We start from the raw sequence: 17,326 nt of genomic DNA on the forward strand, positions 1-17,326 counted from the left end.
TCAGCATACTTCCAGTGGGTCACAATAAATGTTAAAATGATTTACATTTAGTTAGATTAAAATAATCTTAATTAAAATGCTAACTACTAAAAGACAATAGAATAATATAAAATAAATGTTGTAAATAACACGTATTTTACTCATTTTAATTAATTAACTTATTTATTTATTCATCCATTTTGCTTAGGATTTTCTCTGAAAATATTTACAGGAAAATTTATTTTGTAAATTTGATGACAATAAATCAATTTGTACTAATTGCAGAGCAAATTTACTTTATTTAAAGCTTTATTGATTACAATTAAAAATCAAAACACATTATAATATACAACTCCCTTAAAAAGTAAATTATTTTGTCTTTCACTGTGTTTTACTGGTATAATTTAAATGAAGGAAATGGCAGTTTAAAGTTCCTGTAAATATTTTGAGCAATCAGAATCATGCATGGAGGGCCAAATCAAAATTAAATCATTAAATAAATGTTGAAAAATATTAATAAGTTGTTAAATGCATAAATAAATGCATAAATAAATAAATAAATAAAACTATTTATTTAATTATTTATGCACATATTTATTGATGCATTTAGGTATGCATACATTAATTTATTTATCTATCATGGGTCTGCTTCAGTATTTATTTTTACTTAAATTTATTTGAAATTCTCTTCTTCATAAAGTATACAAACATCACATTTTAATATATGTAAACCATATATTTTTAAAATAATATTTTTTAACAATATTGTACTCCATTACAAAAATACTGTAAATATTTAATCTTTTTCTCTTTTTTTTCCAAAAAAAAAAAAAAAAAATTTCTTATAGCAACAATGTGAACAATGAATATATAATTAAAGTTTAAAGTTCCTGTAAATATTTTGAGCAATCAGAATCATGCATGGAGGGCCAAATCAAAATTAAATCATTAAATAAATGCTGAAAAATATTAATAAGTTGTTAAATGCATAAATAAATGCATAAATAAGTAAATAAAACTATTTATTTAAGTATTTATGCACATATTTATTGATGCATTTAGGTATGCATACATTAATTTATTTATCTATCATGGGTCTGCTTCAGTATTTATTTTTACTTAAATTTATTTGAAATCCTTTTCTTCATAAAGTATACAAACATCATATTTTAATATATGTAAACCATATATTTTTTAAAAACTATTTTTAACAATATTTTACTCCATTACAAAAATACTGTAAATATTTAATCTTTTTCTCTTTTTTAAAAAAAAATAAAAATTTCTTATAGCAACAATCTGAACAATGAATATATAATTAAAGTTTAAAGTTCCTGTAAATATTTTGAGCAATCAGAATCATGCATGGAGGGCCAAATCAAAATTAAATCATTAAATAAATGTTGAAAAATATTAATAAGTTGTTAAATGCATAAATAAATGCATAAAAAAAAAAAATATTTAATTATTTATGCACATATTTATTGATGCATTTAGGTATGCATACATTAATTTATTTATCTATCATGGGTCTGCTTCAGTATTTATTTTTACTTAAATTTATTTGAAATCCTCTTCTTCATAAAGTATACAAACATCATATTTTAATATATGTAAACCATATATTTTAAAAAAAATATTTTTAACAATATTTTACTCCATTACAAAAATACTGTAAATATTTAATCTTTTTCTCTTTTTTTTTTTTTAAAATAAACATTTCTTATAGCAACAATTTGAACAATGAATATATAATTAAAGTTTAAAGTTCCTGTAAATATTTTGAGCAATCAGAATCATGCATGGAGGGCCAAATCAAAATTAAATCATTAAATAAATGTTGAAAAATATTAATAAGTTGTTAAATGCATAAATAAATAAATAAATAAATAAATAAAACTATTTATTTAATTATTTATGCACATATTTATTGATGCATTTAGGTATGCATACATTAATTTATTTATCTATCATGATATTTTTAACAATATTGTACTCCATTACAAAAATACTGTAAATATTTAATCTTTTTCTCTTTTTTTTAAAAAAATAAAAATTTCTTATAGCAACAATTTGAACAATTAATATATAATTAAAGTTTAAAGTTCCTGTAAATATTTTGAGCAATCAGAATCATGTATGGAGGGTCAAATTACTCAAAATTAAATCATTAAATAAATGTTAAAAATATAAATACATCGTTAAATGCATAAATAAATAAATACAACTATTTATTTAATGAATTATGCATTTATGCATAAATTAGTTTATTATTATTTGTTTATTTATTTATTTATTTATCATGGGCCTGCTTCAGCATTTATTTTTACCTACATTTATTAAATTCTCTTCTCCATAAAGTATATAAACATCATAATGTATGTAAACCATATATTTTAAAGAATTTGTTTTTAACAATATATACAGTATTATATGTATACATTATTATAGCCTTCAGAGTAATTTACAATATTTTTTGCTTTGTTATTTCCTGTTGCAATTAGTATGAAAGTGGTGAATCAGTGAACGTGTGTTTTGTGATGGCTATTTACATCTGCGAATTGATTTTTTCAAGAAAATGCGTATTTCTGTACATGGAAAGCCGAGAGCGTCGGGGCTTTTATTTTGAAATCCTCCTCGCTGCAGGTTTGCGGAAGTCTTCGCCGCTGTTCGTGCAGTAGTGATTGTAGCCTGAATACATACACACATACATTCATACACATACACACACGGTTGTCCGCACAAAACAGGCAAAGAAACAACACCCCCAAACATCATATTCCAGGACTTACACCGCTGTTCTCTAGAAAAGGCCGAAGGAGACCCAAATAAGGTGTGCTGTTGTTAACTTCTCTTTTGTTGGTTCTTGTTGTGAAGCTAAATGTTGTGCGTGCATGCATGCAGAGGCCTATCACATCCATCATATTGCAAAAACCACAAATGCATTTTCGCACATGGTTAATTCTCGAGAGATACGGGTGGAGGAAAAGGGGCTCCTATCTTTTGTGGTTTGGCGAGCATTAATGTAAAGATAAACAAAAAAGAGTGGTGACTTATCTGTATCCATCACACTGGGCCTCTGGTTGCGCAAAAGTACTGATCTGTGTCTCAAACCAAGTGAGCAACCTACACAGGAAGCGATTTTGCCCATCATAAGCATGTTTGAAAACGTGAATCATCAGTATAGAACGATTCTAGGTAGAAATCTGACTGAGATTTGAGACGCAGCCGAGGTGGAGCCCTTCTGCCATTCAGATAGACGTGCAAAGTTTGTTTGTGGGTTTCTATCACAGTTAGACATGGGTTGCAGATGGATAAGCTTAACAACTTGTGCTGATTTGCATAGATCTTGATGCTGTATTGATTATGTGTTCGTATTAACAGTTTAAATGTGTTCAGAGTTATAAAGAATTGATATAATGCATAATTTGACTATTGGTTTTATTATCTACATTATCATCTACACATGTTGATCGGTCTCTGATGAATTAAATGAAAAGACTTACAGTTAGGACACAAGTATGCATGTTATTGCATTTTATTAGTTCTCCTGAACCTTGTACTAGATACTACAATGTAATTGAACTAGCCCATGTGGTAATTTTAAGATTACTGGCATCAGCTGAATATTCGTTGTTGTTAAATGTGTTTTTGAAGTGTGTAATATTAATGGTGTTATTTATAAATAATATTTTAAATAATATTAATTGTATAAATTAAATGAAAAATATTTTTGAATAATATTATTAAAGTAATAATATTTAATAGAAGATTATTTCACAGAATATCACAGCATCATACTATATGGGGTAAGTTGTCACAATGTTAACCTGCTATTAAACAACTTAAATGTTATATATTTAAATAAATATATCAATAAACATGCAATGCAATATACAGCTACTTTAATAAATGTAAGTACTTCACACTTTTATATTTTGTTGTTTTTCTTTGAAAAAAGGGTTTAAAGTTTTCATATACACTACCAGTCAAAAGTTTTTGAACAGTAAGATTAATGTTTTTTTAAAGAAGTCACTTCTGTTCACTAAGTCTGCATTTATTTGATTCAAAGTACAGCAAAAACAGTAGAACTGTGAAATATTTTTACTATTTAAAATAACTGTTTTCTATTTAAATATTTTTTAAAGTCTGTGATTTCAAAACTGATTTTTTTAGCATCATTACTCTAGTCACATGATTCTTCAGAAATCTTTCTGATATTCTGATTTGCTGCTCAAAAATTATTTGCTATTATTATGTTGAAAAAAGCTGAGTAGATTTTGTTTCAGGTTTCTTTGAACAGAAAGTTCAGAAGAACAGCATTTATCTGAAATAGAAGTCTTTTTTTAACTTTATAAATGTCTTCATAATCACATTTGAACAATTTAAAGCATCCTTGCTAAATAAAAGTATTAACGTCTATATTTTTTCTCCCCAAATATTTGATTTTACATTTTATCTGTATATCATTGGTATATACAGGTTAATTAAACTTTGGTTTCCATATAATAATTTCCAAGGTATTGTTAATTTTTAAAACTATAATATCAGACAGAAAAACTTTATCAGACAGATTATTGATTGATTAATAATATATAATATGCAATCAGAAAGTGTAGTCAAGTAATTGTATAGCTTACAACATATGAAATACACTGTGACACTGAAACCAACATGAAAAAAATCACTCACTGCAAAAAAAAAAAAAAAAAAAAAATCAACTATATTCTATGATACACTATGATATAACCCTTGTGGCATGTGACAACTAGCCCCGGTCTCAGTGTTTGACACTAAATCTTATTGTCTGATTCCTGACCGTTTGCAGAGGTTTAAGAGGTTTTACCATAACATGGCTGTTCAGACATCCTGTAATTTCTCACATGCAACCACTGCAACTTTAGGTGTGTCTGTTGCGTGTAAACTCAGTCACCTGTCTCAGCGAGCCGTGGTGTCTGTCTGGTTTCAGATTTGTGCCAGACATGGCGAGTGTGGTCACCAGGTTGAGGATTTGGCTAACTTGCACAAGCTGCGTGGAGATTAACCGACTGGACGTATGGTCCTGTGACGCACGGATCCCACGAGCTGCAGCATTCAAAGCATATGTGGCAGAGTAATAGTAATTATGTGTGGTTTTGAGGAAGGGTTATGTAAAAACTGCAGCATTTATAAATGACTTGTATTCAGGTCAGTATATTTATTGGGTTTCATTTCATATAAAGCATGCTTGAGTTTTACTGCTGTGATCATTATGGAGGAAGCCAGTATGCAGACATATTCATTAAAGAGGTTTTTGCTGCACGTTTCCTGTTTGTATTGTCAACTGTGCAGATCTCACCTTAGTATCTGAGCTGTTCGAGACATGTGGGTTTTTTTTTTTTTTGTAACAATACGTGTGAAACTGAACCCTACAGTCATCTAGCTAGTGGCTCACAACTACTACAGAGTGTGCATTTGTTTCCCGACCTGTATATGTAGGGTGTGGTTGATGCTGACAGGGATTGATCAGTGTGTACAGGGTCTGGTTTGTTCAGTGTGAGCCTCATGTTTGTGATGAATCCAGTCTTTGAGTGTATCTACTGATCTACTTCCTTCTTCCTTTTATCAGCTGAAATGTCTCAACTTGAAATTTAGTTATGTTGGTGGTGAGTGTTGAACGTTTGTGAATGCAGTGTGGATTCAGTAATGCTTTTTATCTTTTCTGCTCATCAAGGCATTTTGGATAAAAATATTTGCCAAATGCATAAATAAAATCGCTGTGCACACAGCTGTTCAAAAGTTTGGATTCAGTAATGCTACTTTTTTCAGGATTCTTTGAATAAAATGTTAAAAAGAACAGCATTTATTTAAAATAGAAATCTGATAAAAATTCAGCTTTGCATCACAGAAATAAATTGAATTTAAATTATATTAAAATAGAAAATGCTTATTTTAAGTTGCAATGATATTTCATAATATTTCTTTATTTTTGATTAAATAAATGGAACTTTAATGAGCATAATAGGCTTATTAAAAAACATTAAAAATTATTATTTAGTTTATTCATTTGTTAATTATTGCCATGATTTTCCAAATGTTCATTCAGTCTTTAATGTTCATATGTTCATGATTTCATTCTTTAATTTATATTTCCAGCTGTTCGTTCATTCTTTCGTTTGATTTTCTGATTGTTTATTCTTGTTTGTTCTTTAGTTCATCTGTTCTTTATTTCATTTGTTTGTTTATTCTTTCATGATTATTCATCTGTTCATGATGTAATTACTTTGTTTATTGTTTCACATGATTTTTCAGCTGTTCGTTCAGTCTTTCATGTTCGTTCTTAAGTTAATTAATCGATTCATTATTTAATTTGTTCGTTCGTTTGAGCTTTCATTTGTTTGTTCCTTAGTTCATTCATGTGTTGGTTATTTCTTTGGTTTGTACATTCATTTTTTTCATTCGCTTATTTCTTCATTATTTCCTCCCTTCAATTCTTTTGTATGTTTTTTGTTTGTTACTTTCACATTTTTCTTTGATTTCTTTCATTTTTGTGAATTAATTATGTGATTCAATTATTATTTCACTTTCACTTTCTCTTTGGTTTATTCATTCTTTTATTAATTTTCCTTGTTCATTCTTGCTTTCTGAGTTACTTTTCCTTTTGTTGATTGTAAGTTGGTTATACATTCTATTATTTGTTATTCTTTTGTTCATGAATGAGTTTGTTCATTCATTCTTTTTGTGTTAATTTTTTGACATTCTCTCTTTTACAGGTGGGCTCTCTGCTGTCTGATTGCCCTGGTAACTTATTGCCATGCCGTTCCCTTTCGGTAAGTCTCACAAGTGTCCAGCGGACATTGTAAAGAATCTAAAGGACAACATGACCATTCTAGAGAAGCAGGACATTTCAGACAAGAAGGCTGAGAAGGTACTAAAGGCACATGCAGTGTTTTAAAGAAATATGCGATGTTTCTGGAAATCCGTCATAAATGAGAGGGCTGTGTGTCCGCAGGCCTCTGAAGAGGTGTCCAAATCTCTGCTGGCCATGAAGGAGATCCTCTACGGCACGAATGAGAAGGAGCCGCAGACAGAAGCCGTGGCTCAGCTCGCTCAGGAGCTCTACAACAGCGGCCTGCTTAGCACCCTCGTCGCAGATCTGCAGCTCATTGACTTTGAGGTGGTTTTATAGACTTTAGAAATTAATAGACTAGACCCGTAAATGACTCAAAATTTCACAATGTTGCCCATAGTTACTCAAAATCCTTTGAGCAGCTCTCAAATGCTGTTCTTTTTTAAAAAAAATTTACTTCAAAAGATTTTGACTAACTCATTTAGCAGACACTTTTATTCAAAGCATGAGTCAAAACGACCTATGCATGACAAATTAATCAGATTGTGATGTGGTCAGGAATGCTTTTGTAGAGTAAAACAGACCATGAATGCCGGACAACATTAAATGCGCATGTAGTCCAGCAGTTCTTAACCTTTTTTGCACTGAGGCTGTAATGACAAAGCAGTTTTTTTATTTTCCAACACTAGGTGGCAATTTAAATTAGTTTAATTAAATATTTATGTAAATCTTATACACTATTTCTAATAATAATAATAATAATAATAAAAATATGAGTAATTACCATAATAAAATTCTGTAATTACAGAAGTTTCAACAACTAAATGGGTTTGCACTTTTTAGTACAAATAAATGCATTTACAGTACTAGTTTTTAAGTCCTTTTTTTAAAGTTTTATATATATATATATATATATATATATATATTCATTTGCCATGATTTTTCAGGTCTAAATATCACAAAATGTTCAATTTCCTTTATTTGTTCAGGTTTTCCAAGACCATATGTGACCTAGGACCACAAAACCAGTCATAAGGGTCAATTTTTGGAAACTGAGATTTATACATCACCTGAAAGCTGAATAAATAAGCTTTCCGTTGATGTATGGTTTGTTAGGATAGGACAATATTTGGATACAACCGAGATACAACTATTTGAAAATCTGGAATCTGAGGGTGCAAAAAAAATCTAAATATTGAGAAAATCGTCTTTTAGTTGTCCAAATTAAGTTCTCGGCAATGCATATTACTAGTCAAAAATTTGACTATTTGACTGTTTTGCTATATTTACGGTAAGAAATGTACAAAATACCTTCATGGAACATGATCTTTACTTAATATCCTAATGATTTTTGGCATAAAAGAAAAACAATTTTGACCCATACAAAGTATAGTTGCCTATTGCTACACATATATCTGTGCTACTTAAGACTGGTTTTGTGGTCCAGGGTCACATAAATGTTGAATCTTAAAAAGCAGTTGTTGAAAACCAATTAAAACTGCTTATCAGCTTAAATTTTGATTTTTAGCTTGTTTTAAAGCACATTTAGTCTTTTTTTTTTTTTAAATCATTTTAAGCCAACTGTGCTGAGGCCCCCTAGTGGTTTGAGAATCACTGGTCTAATAGAATTATATCAACTTCAATATTATATCAACTTTGTTTAATAGGATTGGGAAAAAAAATAAAATAAAAATAACAAAAAGTCCCATGCACAACACATTACAGCTTCCCCAGTGTATCCTCAAAATAGATGCTCCCCTTAATAGCTACTTATTATGCAACTGAGAGAGACGTTAATACTGTGTTTATTAGCCATATCTCAATGGCATTCTGTCTTGATTGGCCACTTGGGATCAGATCAGCTGAGAGACAGTTATAATACCAGTTGTAAACTGTTTTACATGTTCATTTTGTCTTTCAAATTCCCATTTGTTTGAAATGCATGCTTGTATTTTGATCAGTTGAGCTTTTCAGTAACTATTCTGCATCTTATTTGTGTTTAGGGCAAGAAAGACGTGGCACAGATCTTTAATAACATTCTGAGACGTCAGATCGGCACACGGACGCCTACGGTCGAATACCTGTGCACTCAACAAAATATACTCTTCATGCTGCTTAAAGGGTGAGACACGTACACAAACATTCTGAAGACATTTATTTGATTTTTATTCACTATTTTTATATATACACTGTCTGCATAATTATTAGGCATGTTGATAATCTGGTCATATTTTTTTACCAAGCACATTTTACCAATTCCAAACCACAACAATATTATAACTACTATTAATTTTGTATTTAATCATTTGTAAGTGATATATAACTGTCCGTGAAGGCTGGAAGTGGAAAAACTCCTTATATTCAGGTGTGCATAATTATTAGGCATGTTTTCTTTTACAGATAAAATGAGCCAAAAAAGATATTTAACCCAGACTGAGAAGTCCAAATTATTAAATGCCCATCAGAAGAATGCAATACTAATGCATTACAAGAATTTGCAAAGTTAAGGCTTGACCATTGGACAGCGAAATGCTTGTTGAGTCTGCATGGTCAGAAAAAAACAGGTGGAGAAGAAAAGATGCGTGTTAACTGCATCTTAACACATTTGAATATACTAGTTCAATCTTCAGATCAAATGTCAACCAGGAGACGTATTTGGTGACTAATGAGTTTTTAGAGGAGCTATCTGATCTGATTAGTGTTGACTCCTAAGATAACTTTATGAGTCAACATTAACTGTGGGTACATCAGCGATATTATCTTAAATTGGAATATTTTGGTAGTTCCTTTTCAAATATGTTGATTTTGTTATTAGCTTAATGTTGTTTTAGACTGTGGAACACAGATCAGATGATTAGACCCACTGATGCTTTTCAATATAATGGAAGTGAATTGTGACCAAAGGTAAAAAATCCATAAAACTCACTAAAAGTAGGCCATATTACTTGAAGGAATCCACTTCCAGAACAAAAATGTACAGATAATGTACTCCCCCCCTTATCATCCAAGATGTTCATGTCTTTCTTTCTTCAATCGTAAAGAAATTATGTTTTTTGAGGAAAACATTTCAGGATTTTTCTCCATATAATGGACTGGTATGGTGCCCCGAGTTTGAGCTTCCAAAATGCAGTTTAAATGCGGCTTTAAACGATCCCAGATGTGGTTGTAAACAATCCCAGCCAAGGAAGAAGGGTCTTATCTAGCAAAATGATACAAACGATACAATTTAAATGCTTTTTAGTATCAAACACTCGTCTTGTCTTGCTGTCCCTGAACTCTGTGTATTCTGGTTCAAGACAGTTAGGGTATGTCGAAAAACTCCAATCGTATTTTCTTCCTCAGCTTCAAAAATCATTTCAAAATCATCCTACCAGTCTTTGCAAAGTGAACATGCAAAGAAGACCAAACACCCTTAACAAAAAAGGTAAAACAGCGATATAGGACAATTTTGAAGTTGAGGGAGAACATGAGATGGGAGTTTTTCGACATGCCCTAACTGTCATGAACCGGAAAAAAACAGAGTTCAGGCAGAGTAAGACAAGACAGGTGTTTCACATTAAAAAGTATATAAATTGTATTATTTTTTTATGAAAATAACCAATGGTTTCTCTAGATAAGACCTTTCTTCCTCGGCTGGGATTTACAACCGCATTTGGGATCGTTTGAAGCCGCATTTAAACTGCATTTTGGAAGTTCAAACTTGGGGCACCATAGAGGTCAACTATATGGAGAAAAATGCTGAAATGTTTTCTTCAAAAAACATTATTTCTTCAGTCGTAAAGAAATTAAGACATGAACATCTTAATGACAAGGGGGTGAGTACATATCTGTAAATTTTGTTCTGGAAGTGAGCTTGAAATAAGATATATAGATTACTTAGTGGTGCCTTTTTGTCATTTTTGGAGCTTTGGTCACCATTTAGTTTCATTGTATAGAAAATAACTGTTTTAGCATAAACATTAGCATCTCCTTTTTGGTCTATGAAAGATAGCCAACATGTTTGGATCAACATAAATATGTGTACATGTTGGGAAAATGTTTCTGGTGTTGAACTCCTGTCCTTTTTGTAGTTACGAGTCTCCAGACATCGCTCTGAACTGTGGCATCATGCTGAGGGAATGCATACGGCACGAGCCGCTGGCTAAAATCACCCTCTGCTCTGAGCAGTTCTACGATTTCTTCAGATATGTGGAGATGTCCACCTTCGACATCGCCTCGGATGCATTCGCCACTTTTAAAGTTAGTGTTTTTGTAAACGTAGAAGCCTTGGGTGTTTGTTTTGTCTGGGTGGCATCTTTGATTGTTTTATCTTCAGATGCACTGTTTAATTATTATGTCTGATTCCATTTGTTTGGTTTTCTTCCAGGATTTGCTGACGAGACACAAACTGCTCAGCGCTGAGTTTCTGGAGCAGCACTATGACAGAGTGAGTCACAGGCTTTTCTATCATTGTCTGTTGTTCTTAGATCTGTCATTCATTCTGCAGCAGGTTCTTCTCAGAATTGTTTGCATTTAATGTGAAAGTCAATACAATTGGAAGTGATTTGAATTTTAAGTGAGCCACTTATGTCTTTTAGACACTTTAAAAGTGTCTTAATAGATTAGATTAAAAAGAGCTTTTCTCAGAACTAACCTTGCGTCATCATATTAGCACAGTGACTTTTAATTGACTGCTGTAAAATTGATTTTAATAGATGTATGAAGTCAGTTCCCTAATGTACTTCATTAACTGGACAGCATTCAGTAACATCTGGCAAGTGTATGTCCAGATACTTTTGTCATAATTTTGGACGGTATATGTACAGTACCAGTCAAGTTTTTGACAGTAAGATTTTTAATGTCCAAGCCTGCATTTATTTGATCCAAAGTATACATTTTGAAACATTTTTACTATTTAAAATTCTATTAGAATATATTTTAAAATGTAATTTATTTCTGTGATTTCAAAGCTGAGTTTTTAGCATCATTACTCCAGTCGCATGATCCTTCAGAAATCATTCTAATATTCTTATTTGCTGATTAAAAACATTTATTATTATTATGTTGAAAACAGCTGAGTAGCATTTTTTTCAAGTTTTTTTTGATGAATAGAAAGTTCATAAGAACAGCATTTATCTGAAATAGAAATCTTTTGTAACATTGTAAAAGTCCTTTATCACCACTTTTGATCAATTTAAAGCATCCTTAAATAAAAATATTAATTACTATAGTTTCTTTCCATAAAAAATAGAAATACAGTGTATAATGTTACAAAAGCTTTTTATTTCAGATAAATGCTGATCTTTGGATTTTTCTGTTCATCGAAGAAAAATATGTTCTCAACCGTTTTAAATATTGATAATAATAATAAATGTTTCTTGAACAGCAAATCAGGATATTAGAATGATTTCTGAAGGACCATGTGACTGGAGTAATGAAGATAAAAATTCAGCTTTGTAATCACAGGAATAAATTACATTTTAAAATATATTCAAATAAAAAGCAGTTATTTTAAATAGTAAAAATATTTCAAATTTTTACTGTTTTTGCTGTATTTTGGATCAAATAAATGATCTTTAAAAACATTTAAAAAAAATGGAAGTGACTGGAAGTGCATATATTGTTCTTGACATTTAAAATCAAACAAACTACTTCTTGCAAAGTGTTTTGCTTGGAAAGTGCTGTCCTTCCATGCAAATAAAATAAATAAATGCCACTTGGTTCAATAATTTATCTGATGTAAATGTGCCATAAGTATGCAAATACTTTCTAAGACTACCGTTTGAAAAAAAGCCAATCAGTTTTGTATTTACTGTATCTCTTTCCCCCCCTTTTTTTTCTTCTTTTGATCTTTAGTTCTTTAGTGAATATGAGAAACTACTTCACTCAGAAAACTATGTGACTAAGAGGCAATCGCTAAAGGTAAGAAATGATTTCATTTGTGTTGTGGTTGGTTGTACTTATTTTAAGCACAGTTCTTCTTTTCGAAAGAAGTGTCTCCAAGGCTGCAATTATTTGATTAAAAATACAGTAATTTTGTGAAATATTTTTTCAATTTAAAATGGCTATTTTCTATTTCGTATATGTTAAAATGTAATTTATTCACATGATACAAAGCTGAATTTTTAAGCGTCATTACTGCTTCAGTGTCACATGATCCTTCAGAAATCATTCTAATATGCTGATTTATTGCTTGTTCTTATCGCTATAGTAAATCTTTAGTAGCATTAAAAAGTACTGTCAGTTTTGTTGGATTTAATGCACCCTTGAAACTAATTTCTAACTTTAAATGGTAGTGTATATCTATTAAAGCAGTATAATGCATTTAAACTCAGTTGTGTGTTTACTGTAGCCGCTAGATATTTATTTTTAGGTGCTTATCATGTTTTATGTCGTTCCTCTCAGCTTTTAGGAGAGCTGCTTTTGGACAGGCACAACTTCACTATAATGACGAAGTACATCAGCAAACCAGAGAACCTCAAACTCATGATGAACCTACTGAGAGACAAAAGCCGCAACATCCAGTTTGAGGCCTTTCATGTATTTAAGGTATGAGTCGAATCATCCCACTCCAAACCTTGCCAGTAAACCATCCCAAAACATGTCTCACCCTTTCTTTATGCATTCAGGTGTTTGTGGCCAATCCGAACAAGACTCAACCCATCCTCGACATCCTGCTGAAGAACCAGACCAAACTCATCGAGTTCCTCAGTAAGTTCCAAAACGACCGCACCGAGGACGAGCAGTTCAGCGACGAGAAGACCTATCTAATCAAACAAATCCGAGACCTCAAGAGGCCAACCCCGCAGGACGCTTAAGGAAGGATCAAGAATGTATACAAACGCATAGAGGATGTCTAGACAGTGTTTTAGGCAGCGTCTGGACGATGTTTTGGCTCTCTGGGACGTTGAGTGGCCGCAGCACCGGGCATGTTTTTGTGTTTTTGCAGGAAACGTTAAATGCCGTTTGAGCTCGGTGGGTGAGAAATATGACGACGAGGGTGAAAAGTAGTCGTGCTTCGCTGGACATTCAACCTCTCCCCCTACAATGTGTTTATTCTCATGTTTCAAAAAACGAGCAAAATGAACCGAAAAGACGAATGGAGATGCTGCTGCTTTATTGCACATAAAGAAGGAGGGTTTGATACCTCATACACAATCACACACACTCTTGATGCTAATTGGATATTAATGAATTCAAGGAAATTTGACATGCAAAAAGCACTTAACATTCAAACACACTCCTGTCAGCTCATTTGCTCATTGTTGACTGGTTTCATGCGAGTTACATAGAAACTGCAAATGTGATGCGTAATTCATGTTTTGCACATTTTGAGGTTACACATACTGGGTGAGTGAACTTGTACATAGGCTTTTTCACTTTTATTGTTGCTATCAGATTCATTTTCAAAGACTGAAATGAGTAAATGTGTTGACTGAGGCGGTTTAGTGATTTGTTGGAGTTGTGTCTGCGAAGTTGGCCCTGATTTAACTCTGCCATTCTTCTCTCATCATTAGTCACTGTGTCGTCAAGTGGGCGTAATGGAAAATTAACATGTATGCTTTCAGTGCACGTGACCTTAACACCACAGTTTTTTTGACTTCTAAAGCTAGTTTTCAGTACAACTAACCCTACTACTCATACCTTTTAGGTAGTTTATATGTGAGCTTGTCCCTTGTTTGGATAATTGGATGATTTCATGGCTGAAATCTCAAAAAAAAAAAAAAAAAAAAACATGTCTAGGTCACATTTCACACTAAAATCAAAAGGAAAAAAATATTTTTGGGTCATTCTCTTCCAAATTCTCATTACTTTAAAGTATCTGATCTTTTTTCTCAAGTCATTTCATGACATTTGCATTACTGTAATAGTTTTTTTTTTTTTTTTTTTTTTTTAAACTTAAAAATGACTTTTTGTTATTTTAAAGTCTAGACAAGTACTAATATATATTGTTTAATATTTTTAATAAATAAATAAAATATTTTAAATATAATTACAAATATATTTATTTTAGGGCTGTCAAATGATTAATCGTGATTAATCGCATACGAAATAAAAGTTCGAGTTTGCCTAAAATGTCTGGTACTATGTGTAATTATTATGTATATAAATAAAATAATAATAATAAAATATATTCATATATAACAAATTATATAAAAATTAAAAAAGTACAGATACATCTAAATATTTCTTAAATATATACTTGAATGTGTTTGCATTTATATATACATAATAATTATGCACCGCACACACACATATATTAGACAAACTCAAACTTTTATTTTGTATGCGATTAATTGCGATTAATCGTTTGACAGCCCTAATTTATTTATTAAAAATTATAAACTTTTAATATACTTGTATACAGACTTTTGCAAATTATGCATTACAGAAATTGGGGCATATTTGTCATATTACATACTCAAACCATAAATGCATAAATCTTGCTTTTGAATTTAGGGTGATATGTGACCTGGTCAAGTTTTGACTGCTTCTGTGTGATTTGACTGAATGCACCAGCTTATATACTGTATCTTCTTCATTTCTGTAGGTTTTTAGTTGGGAGAAAAAAAATAACGAGTCCAATGTGAGATGTAATTAGCAGCAGACTAATCTGAAACGGTTGGATGTAGAGAAGCAGCTCTGAGAGAAAATTTGAGCAGCCACATCCTTAATGAATGTTTTATTTAGGTTTCTTTTAAAAAACAGTGCGGCGCTTGACGGGGGTTTGTCATTTAATACATTAAATCTGGTACAACTGTGTAAAACCACACAAAACTGAAAGTGATTTGAAGGGTTTGGTTGAACATTTTCCAAATTATGGTTGGCATTACTGCTTTTACTCACAAGTCAGCCACAATAATCTACCATAAACCCCTCATTTTTCCCCTAAGTGAAAGCAGGTGTTTTTTATAAGGGTAACACCTAGTCATTTTCAACGCAGAACTTTACTTTTTTATTTTATTTTAGTGAAACGTACAATAAACCTTACGTAGCTTAAAGATGTACTTTTTTCATATTTCAGTCTCGGCATACGTATACTGTTTATGTGGTGACGGGCAACTTGCCATAATCTGTGGTTTAGTCTGCATATGACTGGACTATTTTCATTGGTTGGCACATGTAACAACAGCCAATCACAGTCATCTTGTATGCCTGACATCATAATGGCCCGGAGCATTAAGAATTCTGAGAATTAGCAATCTTATCCTGCATATCAGTGCATGTTTCTATTTTGCATCCGTAGATAAAGTATGGACGTCTAACAGACGGGCTGGAAACCACTTGGCGTGCTGTCTGTTCAATTAAACAGTCCAATCTAACCTATGTAGATCTGGCCCGAGTAATAAAGCTTGGGCACAGAAATGGTGGAGTTTCATCTGAAATGTCAATCAGTAGCCAGACTAACAGTTGGAAATAAAGTTTGGAATAAAATAATTGTTTCTATTGTCTTTTTTCTTTGATTTATTTACTAAAAATGGTGCAACCATTTTTGGACCTTGTAACAAGGTATTTCCAATATAATATTACGACACCTTTTAATATTCTACAGAATTGGTCCAAAATCAGATTTGGAAATGTCTTGGAAAAAAGTGACTTTTTCCAAAAAAAAATTTTATCTATACAAATTGTATATAATCCAAGGTACACATTTCTTGTAATTGTGCAGTCAGTTCCGATATTGCATTTTCAGGACGTTTTGGAATATTTGCCCTCTCCCTAAATTTGTCACTACCGAAACACAGTAATAATAATTGTATTATTTTTTAAGACAGGATATATTGACCTATTAAGATTTTGCTTGCATCTACATTGTAAATAAATAAATAAATATTTGCCATTTTATGAATTTTTTTTAGAGGTAAATTAATAACAATTCCATTTTTAACAGTATTTCAAGTGTAATTTATGAGATTTGTTGTATTTCAAAACCATTTTTTCTTTATAAAAGGCAACATGTTGATCATACTGATTTCAAACTTAAGGATTCATTAGTTTGAATAAACATTGAGCCAAAAACTATCATAACATCTTAATTCAGTAATTCAGTATACTTTATTTTTGACAAAACATCTCATGTTTCGGTGGTGACCACATCACATTACAGAATTTTAACTTGCAAACTAAAACACTACTTCAACATACTAAAATACCAAAAAAGACATAACTGTGCTACATTTTTGTTTATTTCCCCTAAATATGAAAATTATGTGTTCCCTTTTGTCACTACTGAAATAATGATGACATGTTTTGGTCGTGACTGTTTTGATAGTGACAAAATCATGAAATAACACCCAAAAAATCAATGACTGAATAAATCAATCAGCAATTTTAGATCCTTTTGCACCTAGCTTAAATATGTTAATCAGCACATGGTTAGCAACACAATTCTGAACAGTGGTACACATGTAAAAACTAAACGTTATGGAATGACTCCTAATAAAAATGTGCTTAATTACAAAAAAAAAGTTACACAAATATTTTTCAAACTTTTTAACACATGTACCTCAAATGATGGGGCCTATTTACACCTTGTAG

At 31.3% G+C, this 17,326-nt stretch overlaps 1 protein-coding gene across 1 annotated transcript; it reads left to right on the forward strand.

The window, feature by feature from the left end:
- The first annotated feature begins 2,630 nt into the window (after nt 1–2,630).
- cab39 (calcium binding protein 39) lies at nt 2,631–16,219 on the forward strand. The gene is made up of 9 exons (XM_051128859.1): nt 2,631–2,812; nt 6,732–6,886; nt 6,971–7,135; nt 8,812–8,930; nt 10,879–11,047; nt 11,175–11,234; nt 12,644–12,709; nt 13,193–13,336; nt 13,417–16,219. The coding sequence occupies exons 2-9, from the start codon at nt 6,773–6,775 to the stop codon at nt 13,603–13,605; spliced, it is 1,026 nt and encodes a 341-aa protein (XP_050984816.1). The 5' UTR covers nt 2,631–2,812; nt 6,732–6,772; the 3' UTR covers nt 13,606–16,219.
- The last annotated feature ends 1,107 nt before the right edge of the window (nt 16,220–17,326 follow it).

Source organism: Labeo rohita, chromosome 15 (assembly GCF_022985175.1).
Source record: "Labeo rohita strain BAU-BD-2019 chromosome 15, IGBB_LRoh.1.0, whole genome shotgun sequence".
NCBI classification, from domain to species: Eukaryota; Metazoa; Chordata; class Actinopteri; order Cypriniformes; family Cyprinidae; genus Labeo; species Labeo rohita.

Coding starts and splice junctions, on each gene's coding strand:
- cab39 (XM_051128859.1), top strand. CDS start 6,773: ATGCCGTTCCCTTTCGGTAAGTCTCACAAGTGTCCAGCGGACATTGTA. Junction 6,887..6,970: donor CAGACAAGAAGGCTGAGAAG/GTACTAAAGGCA, acceptor GTGTGTCCGCAG/GCCTCTGAAGAGGTGTCCAA. Junction 13,337..13,416: donor AGGCCTTTCATGTATTTAAG/GTATGAGTCGAA, acceptor TTATGCATTCAG/GTGTTTGTGGCCAATCCGAA.